This window comes from Neltuma alba, unplaced genomic scaffold (genome assembly GCF_004799145.2).
Source record: "Neltuma alba isolate B1F8T4 unplaced genomic scaffold, ASM479914v2 tig00006675_pilon, whole genome shotgun sequence".
NCBI classification, from domain to species: domain Eukaryota; kingdom Viridiplantae; phylum Streptophyta; class Magnoliopsida; order Fabales; family Fabaceae; genus Neltuma; species Neltuma alba.
The window spans coordinates 65,086-75,722 of NW_021634540.1; the positions used below are offsets into that span (position 1 = coordinate 65,086).

At 36.1% G+C, this 10,637-nt stretch overlaps 2 protein-coding genes across 2 annotated transcripts; both read right to left on the bottom strand.

The window, feature by feature from the left end:
* Positions 1-677: 677 nt before the first annotated feature.
* LOC114750900 (VQ motif-containing protein 4-like) lies at positions 678-1,774 on the bottom strand. The gene has a single exon (XM_028939538.1). The coding sequence runs from the start codon at positions 1,712-1,714 to the stop codon at positions 1,010-1,012; it is 705 nt and encodes a 234-aa protein (XP_028795371.1). The 5' UTR covers positions 1,715-1,774; the 3' UTR covers positions 678-1,009.
* A 3,841-nt stretch (positions 1,775-5,615) lies between these two features.
* LOC114750904 (eukaryotic translation initiation factor 3 subunit D-like) lies at positions 5,616-10,329 on the bottom strand. The gene is made up of 2 exons (XM_028939543.1): positions 8,505-10,329; positions 5,616-6,039 (listed from the first exon to the last, which is right to left on the bottom strand). The coding sequence occupies exon 1, from the start codon at positions 10,240-10,242 to the stop codon at positions 8,545-8,547; it is 1,698 nt and encodes a 565-aa protein (XP_028795376.1). The 5' UTR covers positions 10,243-10,329; the 3' UTR covers positions 5,616-6,039; positions 8,505-8,544.
* Between the last annotated feature and the right edge of the window lie 308 nt (positions 10,330-10,637).

Sequence of the window (10,637 nt, forward strand, 5' to 3'; positions counted from 1 at the left end):
ATTCTCTTGCTTCATCCCTTAGGTCTCACACAACGCAAAAGGTGAAAGTGTTCAACCCAGAGAAATTGTTCATAGGTCTACTCATCTAACTTGTGGAAGATGCTCAGAATGTGAGATTCAAACATAGGAATTAGGATTTTTCAAGTAACAGACGGAGCATTCCATTATCTGGTTATGTATGAGTGGAAAATTCTTTAAATAACCAAAAGCATACTTTTTTGTGGAAGCTAATCAGAGATGGATTTACCAATGTTAAACTCCACACAGATTCTTTCAGAGTTTTGTATCTACTTTTAGTAAATAGTGGTATAAATCATCCTTTCAGAACTGAGATCACTGGGGCTTTTTTTTCCCCCTGCTGGGATCTTGAGATTCCATTATATGAGTAGCAATCTGGTTACCTTAACCTCTTGAATGATTTAGCTTGATCTGCTTTGTTCTTATCTTCAAGCTTTTGTAGGTTAATATTTACCTTGTATTAACTTTCCAAGCTTTGTTCTTGCCTTTCAAGGAGGAGGGAGGGGAAAAAAAAGAAAAGCCAGACGAAAGAGTCAAGATTCCTTCCCCTTTCTTCTACACTTTGGTCTCACAGCCATCCCCAAAAGCTCCTTTTACCCAGAAAATAATACTTTATTAATTAAATTATTAGTTACAGCAAGCAAGTTAATGAAACAGAATTGGATCATAGAATTCATATCTGCATTAATTGGAGTAAATCTACTGCAATTAATAGCCACCCCTGAATTCAAAACTCATGGTAGAATTCGAATAGTGGTTCAGTTAATGGACATTTCAGAATTCTGTAAACTGAATCAGCATTCATGACAAGGATCAAAGCATGATTTTACATACAATTGAACTCAGATTCAGCCATTCTCTTCATATAATCAAATTACAAATCGATGTTTCCCTTTCATCTCTCTCATTCTTTCTCGCTCATCAATGGCCTCCTTGATATCTTAGAAATTTTGAACAAAGTCCAGAAATTCCCCAGAGATACAGAGATTACTCAGGAAGAAGTGGTTGAAGAGGAAGAACCTGAAGCTCTCGGGGATGTCGTCGGAAACAGAGGCAGCAAACGCGGTTCAACGTCCCTCGGAGTTGTCGCCGGCGAAGGATGTAAGTAAAACCCTTTCTCTTTGATAGCTTTCTCTTCGGCTTCTGAATGAAGAACTGGGCCGGTTCGGTCGAATGGGTCGGGTATGAGCGGCGTGACCGGACTGAGAGCCAGAGAAGGAAAATCGAGAATGCTCGGCGAGAGAATCTCGGGTTTTCGGGGCGAGAACCCGGAAACGTTGGGCGAAAACGAAGGGATCAGAGGGCTGATCTTGAGATTCTTACTGAGCGAATTCCTTCGCTCGTAGAGCTTGAACCCTGAGGATTGCTGCTTCTTGGGCGTGGATTTGATGGGCGGGATCGCATGAGATTTTGCCGGAGACGAGTCTGAGGTGTTTGCAGCGGAGGGTTTGGAGGATCCGGTGAGCATTTGGACGACTTGCTTGAAGGAAGAAGTATCGGCTTGGACGAAGGTAGTGGGATACGGGCTTCCCGGTTCGGATCTGGTAATGGGTTTGGGAGGGTGAACGCCATTGTTGATGTTGCTGCTGCTAGTGGTAGTTGTGCTACTGTTGGAGCTGAGGCTGCGAGGGGAGGGAAGGAGAGAAGAAGGGCTCGGAATCTCTGGGTTGTTACATCTTGGGGACATGGAAGCCATAGATGAGTTTGTTTTAGAGAGAGAGAGAGGGAGAGGAAGGTGAAGTGGGGGATGAAAGTAGAGAAGGAGATGAGAGTTTGTTGCTTTGCGTGATTTGGTGTAAAGAAATGTTTTCGTGAGGACCTTCAAATTCTCCGCTGCTTGACGCAATCTCCACGCGCCTTGAAGGCAGTTGTGTAAAAAGCAAATACATTTTAATAATATATAATTATCAATCATTTTTAAGACGACCTTGTACCACTTGAACTAGGCAAATAAAAATAAAAAAGAAAATTACACTCAGGTCCTACAAAGCACAATTAATATAAAAAAGGTTCCTCGAAATTACGAAATGATTCTGAAGTCTCCAGGGACCTGTGTGTAATTAATTTTAATTATGAAATTACGTAGTTACCCCTGTTAATTTGAACCTATTTACAACCTCAACAGTGGCTGTTAACAACCTGAGAAGAGGTGGTTAACAACCTTAACAACGCCTCTGGCATTCCACAGAGTGAGTTGTCATGAGCACTGCCGAGGTTGTCAATCACGTCTTCTCGGGTTGTTAACAGCCACTGTTGAGATTGTAAACGAATTGCTACAATAAAATTAGAACCTATTTACAACCTCAACAGTGGCTGTTAACAACCCGAGAAGAGGTGGTTAACAACTTCAACAATGCCCCTGGCATTTCACAGAGTGAGTTGTCATGAGCACTGCCGAGGTTGTCAATCACGTCTTCTCGGGTTGTTAACAGTCATTGTTGAGATTGTAAACGAATTGCTGCAATAAAATTAACAGGGGTAAGTAGGTAATTTCACAATTAAAATTAATTACACACAGATCCCTAGGGACTTCAGAATCATTTCGCGATTTCGAGGGACCTTTTTTATATTAATTGTGCTCTGTGAGACCTAAGTGTAATTTTCTCAAAATAAAACGGCGTGACGTTAAATTTAAAAGGTGTTTGAAAGTACTCAAAATATTTTTTAGAAATATTTTTTTATAAAACGAGATAAATTCTTTCACATGTTTACTTCGTATACCGTAAAAACATTTTTAAAACTATGATTTTGCTTTTACCCAAACACCCCTTTAGTAGTTAAAAGGTTAGTGGATGGATTGAGATCAACTCAGAGTCAAATTAATTATATTAAAATAATATAATTTAATTAAAAATAATAAAAATATAATAAAATTAATAATTATTAATAACAAAATATAAGAAAATATAATAATAGTTTGATTATAACAATAATAAAGTACAACAATATTAGAAATTTTGATCTTTACGATTCCTCAATAACAAAAATTAATAACTATAGATATCAAAATTATTATTAAAATTCATTGAAATTTATAGTGACAGCGATATTAGGGGTTGAATAAGAAAAAATAAAACTAATAGAAACATAATCATTCAAACTAATTTATTACTGGTTCAACTAGGTTGATACTGGTTTAATTTCAGAGCGGTCCAATACTCAAATCAGATCAGACCATTGACCGGTTTGCTAGTTGAGCCGGCCAGTTATGTTTGGTTTTTTTTCCTTTGGAACTAAGCACTCCTTGTAGGTATTATTATAAGTTTCAAATAATTGATTTATGTGTAATGAAACATTAGTTAAAATTAGTTAAAAATAATAAATAAATAAGAAATATACCTTTATGTTCAAATATGTCTTGATAAGAAAAATGAGAAAAAAGGGTAAAAAAAATGTGTGCGAAAATGTAATGAAAGAAAGTGAAACAAAAGAGAGAATAAATGACTAAGAAAAAAATTAGAATAAAAACATTAAATATTAAGACAAATCCAATTTAACTCTTATAAAATGGACCATACTTTTCGTCAAATTTAAAGTTTATAAATAGTACAAACAACAAACTATTCCAACGATGACACCATCCACCATGCTTAATTGAAGTTGAGTTTAAAACTCACATTGATATACATTTTTTGGGCTATGCATATATATCTTTTTATTGGAGGCATTTTTATTTGAGACATTATGATTACTGAATACTTCTCTTAACGAGAATTCAAATTCTAGTTTGTCATATTATAAGAAACTAGTTTTTTTTTTATTAGACTCAACTCCTGTTGTTAACTTGCATTGATATACTTGCTTGTATGCCCGCATAAATTGTATAAACAATTTTTTTTTACCAAGTATAAATCAGTATTTTGTACTTATGGGAGAGGTTGACTATTGGGGGTAGGGGTTGGTGCACCCCAAAAGCATTTTTTTAAGGTATTATTATCGAAATCAAAATAAATCTCATTTTACATACTTACTTCATATGTTATAAAATCATTTTTAAAACTATAATTTAGTTTTCACCTAAATATTCCCATATCGCGAATAATTGTCCACCATGAAAACTATTTAAGTAGGCATAACTGTCACAGCCTACACTTGAGAACTTGTTTTCGGAGCTTGAAATGGGGAAAGCAGTAATTTAGCGGAACTTGCTTGCAAGCACAACAGCAATTTTTACACATAGAATGACCGAGTAACGACAAATATATGAAAGAACTAATTTATTAATTAAGTTAAATAGATAAAGTTTAGAAAATGAGTTTTAACTCAATTAAAAATTTAGGAACTAAATTATACCAAATTTCGAAGAATTCAGTCATAATTAAATTAAAAATTAAAAAATCAGAAGATTAATTTTTCTAAACAATTTCAATAAGCCCATTTTCCATGCTTATTCCTCTTTCTGTTCTTAATCTCTTCTTCACTTTATGCAAATCGCAGCATTACGAAATTTTCTTGCGTTCTTTTTTTTCCCCCTTCCACTTTGTTGTTCGGAAAAATTATAATAAGATCTTAAAAAAAACAAAAAAAAACAAATCTCAAAAGTTATTATTTTTTATTTTGAAACTTATCATTACAAACTATTTAAATTGTTATTGAGATTTTTTAGTAATTATTTTTTTCCTTGAAACCCCATTATAATTCTCCCTTGTCGTTTTGAAGCTTAGTGAACTGAGCACAAGAAACACGCCTAGGTTATTACAAGCCACGCAACTAAAGACACTCATTTTTTTGCCATAAAGCCTAAAAATACACTTACATATCTCCACCAAGTTTCATTGACAATTTAGGTGATGATCTCGCAATTTCAATTTTTACAGTAATATATTCTGAAAGTAATACCATTTTCAGTCCTTAAAATTTGACATTATTTTAATTTTGATTCCTGAAATTTAAAATTAGTAATTTCAATCCCTAAAATTTAACCTAATTTTGACATAAATTCCTTAAATTTGAAATCAATAATTTTAACATCTAAAATTTAATTTCATTTTGATATTAATTCTTGTTTTAGGGACTAAAAACATTGTTCTAAAGATAAAAAATCTCTCACTGTACAAAAATGAAATCAAATTTCAAAAATCTAAATCACCTATTTTAAATTTTAGAGACTAAAACTAAAATAAAATCAAATTGCAAGGATGAAAAATAATACTACCTCTCCTCCTTAATATAAAAACTAGTTGATTAGTTTAAATATATTAAGAGAATTAATTAATTATTTATAATAAATAGATATTATTTTTTTTTCAAAATATCATCGCTAACCAAATATATTAGTTGAAACCACTATGAGTACAAGAACTATTTTGAGAAAAAAAATAAATAAATATAACAAACAAAATGAATTCAAATCTTATATTTAGAACCAAAATAAAAATTAAACTAATTCTTATATTAAAAACCGAACATCATATTAAACCTATAATTTTTTTAGGTTAACTTTCTATGGAACACATTAGATGGAGTTGTGGAAAAAATAATAATAAAATGGCCTTTTACCTTTTTGAACTTGAATCCTCCATCATGTCTTTTATATGTTTTATATTCACTATTTATAAAATTGCAAAACAAAACATACCAACAAATCGCCCAAACACTTTTGCAAGATAAATGTAATATTGCAGATTATCTCGAGAACAGTTCCTATAGCCAAAGTATGAATCTAAACTATGTTCAATAGGGTAAGTTAGAATAGCCAGATCATACATTGTGATCGTAATCCCAAATGATCAGTGAGGACAACGCGTTGATGAGACATTGATTAAGCGTTATGATTCCACTCAAGCGTGCTACTGAACACTCGCAAACCACAACTGCCAGTAACGTCCCTAAAATTTACATTTAAAAAACTGGGGAAACAAGAATAAAGAAAAACCACAAGCCTTACTGTTTTCTCAAAATTTTTGGTCCAAGAAAAGTCTACCGTACAAAAATCTGGGGAAAGGTCAAACCAGTTGTAAGTGCAAATCTGCTTCCAAGTTGATGTTCAGGATCACATAAAAACGCTTGACTCGCAACCACCTGAATTCAACACAAAACATTTCTTTGATAAATAAAATACCCAACTTCTGCGTAACCAATGCACATGAAAAGACGATCAAGTGCATGCTTTGACCACTGATCAATAATCTATGGATGTTCACAAGAAAAAAGCAAATACAAGACACAGGATACAGCATCAAATGTCTAACCTATAAAAAGCTAATTCCAATTTGTGCAAAATGCTTCATGAAGAAATATTAACCTAATTTCTTAAACACAAGCAGTTTGGTTTGGCTTCCCTACAGAACAAAGCATGCGCAGATATATGTGTGAATCTCTATAATAAGAAATATAATGATATATTAGTTTCAAATTTCAAATATAAATCTTAATATTACGACGCTTCATATGCAGGAGATTAGTAGAAGCTGATTTGCAGTGAAGTTGGGTTGCGGGCAGTTCTAGCTTCACTCATTACTAAATACAGAAGCTGGAATCTTAATGGTAAGAAAATGAGAAAACTTGAGAAAAAACTTTAGCAGAAAATGAGAAGTTGGGTTGCGGGCAGTTCTAGCTTCACTCATCTCCAGTGCTGATACATAGTTTTGGGAATGCTCACTAAGAAAAAACTTCAGCAGATTGAAGATTAGCGTATGCCATTTCTTATCCCCACCATCTCCCCACACCGCCCCCCCCCCCCAAAAAAAAAAAAACACAAACACAAAACAATCAACATATCAATATCCCCATATAATATAAAAAGCTGTAATATGCTACATTATTCACAACCTAATGAATAGTACAACGTATTCATTATATTTCATGCAATGTACAGGAGCAACGCGTCTACTAAACAACCCCAAGCTTTCTTTTTTGCTTGAAAGTAAACTAATAGTTGTTATAGACTTCCAAGGTTGGTTCAATGAGTTCATCAACAATTGTCAATGAAAAAATGTGCTGGAGACCTTCAACCATATTAACTTCCTACCTAAATTCCTAGTTTCTCTGTAACTTCATGCGCGTGCGCGCACAAACCAGCACACCAAAGTATAACTTCACATCCTAAAAAGCCACGAAAAGTTAGAGGTTAATTAGGCATCACATATTTTATCCATAAAAGGCATCTTATAGGACTACCCCTCAATATAAGCCCATAAAACAATTTAAAGTTTGGAAGGGTAAGAACATCTGGATTCTGGTACCTTAAAAAATAAATAAATAAATAAATAAATAAATAAAGGAATGGATAGCAAAGAAGCACTTCGCGCCCCTTCCCCAACAAAGCACTGATTCCTGTTCACTATTGATCAGGATGGTAAGGAGGTGAAACACTATTTTTCACCATCTGAAACCTTTGCCGTATAAATTCTATATCTCAACATTTTCCAAAATTCATATTTTCACTACAAAGTCATTGCACAGTCAAAATACCTTCTCTTAATTCATGTATATTTCACTCTATTCCATCCCTCAATTTTGAATACATAATCATCCTCGTATTTGAATTTTCATATAACAATATAATCCCTTCCTTTATGTTAAACATTGTTAGCTTTCGTTTGACAATAAATCCTTTCATTTGTTGCTTCTATTGCAACAATACACTCACTAGAACAACCATAAATAATCAAATTTTCCCAATTCTGTTTCAATCCCAGTGACTGTGTGCATAAAGATGGAAATATGAAAGAGCCCATTCTTCATTGGCATTTTATGTTGGATGTTAAACAAAAAGAACTATACTGAACTTTGATGTCACTTTTATTAGAGCTCCAAAGACAGGGGGGGATGGAATATGTCAAAAATTCAACATTTCATTATTAACCTTCCAGAGGGAAGATAAATTGACTAAACCATTCCTTATCTTTCTCTTTGCTTGATCTATTAGAACATTAGGTATACTGCTCCAAAAATTGCTTAGAGGACAAGCCACCAGACCAGAACAAATAGCAAGCTCTCTAGAGCAAAGAAAGAGACAGGTATCACCCAAAAACTTAGGGTCTCTACTAAAAATTAAATGCCAAAAGACTTTGTCATGTCACAAATGTTCCAGTGACTAGATCTAGGCAATCCAAAATGATAGATTGTATACTAAAACACACATTTATATGGCTGTGCAGCCATAGAGAACATGTACTCTTAGCCCAAAAACCAAAATGAGCTTCAGAGAATATCATTCGGAAGACTTTGATATAGAAGTAATCCTTAATATAAAGTCCTGCTTCATCAAGATGACAAAACTATTCCCAGCCAACTCCTAGATCCCCCATAGATGCGAGGTTAACAAATTTCTTGAACAAAAATCAACATGCAAACCTTATCAAAGATCCCATCAACACATGAAATCTAGGCTCAAAGCATGACCTACACTAAATTGCACAGGAAGGCAAACTGCGACCCCAAAAAGCAAGATTGACAGAACACATAATCACATTGCACATATCATACAAGGATGTAAAATCAATTAATATCATTAAAAAGGGGAATACGAATAGATCATGAACCTGTAGTTCTAGATAAATAGAAACATCACATAATCACCATCTAAGCTTGACCATCAATCTGCTTGTCTTCCACATCATTACTTGTGGTAGTTGCCTCCCCACCATCACCACCCTCTGTTGGAGGTTGAACTTGTTCCTCCTCAGGTAGTGGCTCCTCCACATAGTCATTCTCAAATGCATCAGCTGGAACCTCATATATCCTTACTTGAGGCTTAGATGGATCCTTCACCAAAACATACTTACCCTCATTCAATTTCATGCACAAGTCCACAATAGACTTCACAATTCCCCACATATTAGATGTGTTCAAATTAATTTGAGTCGCAAAATCTCTGGGTTTATAACCATTTACAGCCAAAATCACATGATTGAAATGATCACGGGGATGGACACGAGAGACGTAACCCAACTTCATCATATCTGCACTTGCCAACAGAGCTTGAGCAGTCCACTTAGCCAACTTATTTGCGTTATTCTTCAGCTCTGTCGCCAAGACTGCACCTCTCTGTGTCTCCAACTTCTGTCTCCAATCAACGCCAGAATATTTGGGATCAAATTCATTCAATGCATTCAAAGTAAGGAAGGACCTCTGGTTGTTCATATCAACAACACTCTGAACTTCACACCTCGCAACGAGATACATGTCATCATCAAGCTTCCACCTCCTATACCTATATGCCACAGAAGCAACCTCCTCACCCTCATTTGCAAAAGGATTAGGCTCATCAAAAGTCACCTTTTTCCCATCTCTGATTAAAACTTGTTGCGAAAAATTCTGATTAATATACGCTGCCTCAACGCTCAATGAGTGGGCAGAGTTAATATCATCCTTAGCCTCAGGCAGTGGTTCCTGCGAGGTCTCGTGGACGGACAGCAAATCCAACTGTGATCCATCCCTCTTATCAAAAAACAACTTGTTCCCAACTCGCTGAATAACAATATCCCATGAGTAAACAGACCTGGGCGAGCACATGAGTGTTGAGAGAATAGTATCAGTGGCGAAAACCGTCGCTTTGTCCTCGTTAGCAAGCCTTCTGATCACTGGGTCATCAGTGGTAGTAACTTTGAAAAAGTTCTTATTCTTAAACCTCTCAAGACGACGTTCATTCTTTGGAGTGGTTCGATCATACGACCTGTCATAGTACTCGAGACCACCACAGAAAAGAAGGTCTTCGGGTTCAGGAACAGCGAATGACAGCTTTGAGAAAGTTGAAAACGGTATCTGGTCCAACATGTTCCATTCGGGCTGAATATCCACAGAGGATTTGAAGATCGCGGCTTCACGACGTTGGGCATTAGCGTTGGATCTGTTGAGATAGTAGAGCCGGTCACGGCGTGCCCTCTCCTTCTCAGCCTCACGTTTTCGGGCCTCCACCTCCTCGTCACGGCGCTGAGGGAGTTGCCGCTGCTGGTTGAACCGCCATTTAGGACCAAACTTGGGTCGTGGAGGGGGCTTTCCATCGACGAGGCGGAAGGAGGAATCATCATCGGCGGAGGCAGGGAACGAATCGTCGATGGTGAAGTCGAATACGGCGTCAGCCGGGTTCTTTGGTCTTGTCGGGTTGTTGAAGTTGCGGGTCCAGTCAGCAATTCGACCCAGTTTGTCTGAGCGAGAGAACGGGGCGTAGGGTACATTCGCCGGGAGGTTCCTGGCAGACGATGCGGCGGCGGCGGCGTCAGGCGGACCCCATCCGTCTGGATTGAATGGTACGGCTCCGATTTCAAGACTTCCAACCATTGCTAGGAACGAATAGGGTTCCGTACGAGATTGAAAACACAGAATGAAGATGAGAGAAAAACCCTAGTCCATCAGTGAATACCCGCTTTCGTTAGGGCCTGTTTGGTTTGAGGGGAGGGAATGGGAGGGAGGGGAGGGAGAGGTAGGAGAGGGGAGGGGAGATTTCATCCTCACCTTGTTTGGTTTGATTAAAAAGGAGGGGAGGGGAGGGTATTTAATGATCCCTTGTTTGGTTCAAGGAGAGGAGGGGAGGGATAGTAATAATCAATTTACCATTTTACCCTTATATATTAGTTTATGTTTTTTATTGATATATTATATAAATTAATTTACATCTTAATTTAAATTATATAATTTAATCAAAATTCAGTCTTATCATGTTAATATGTGTATTA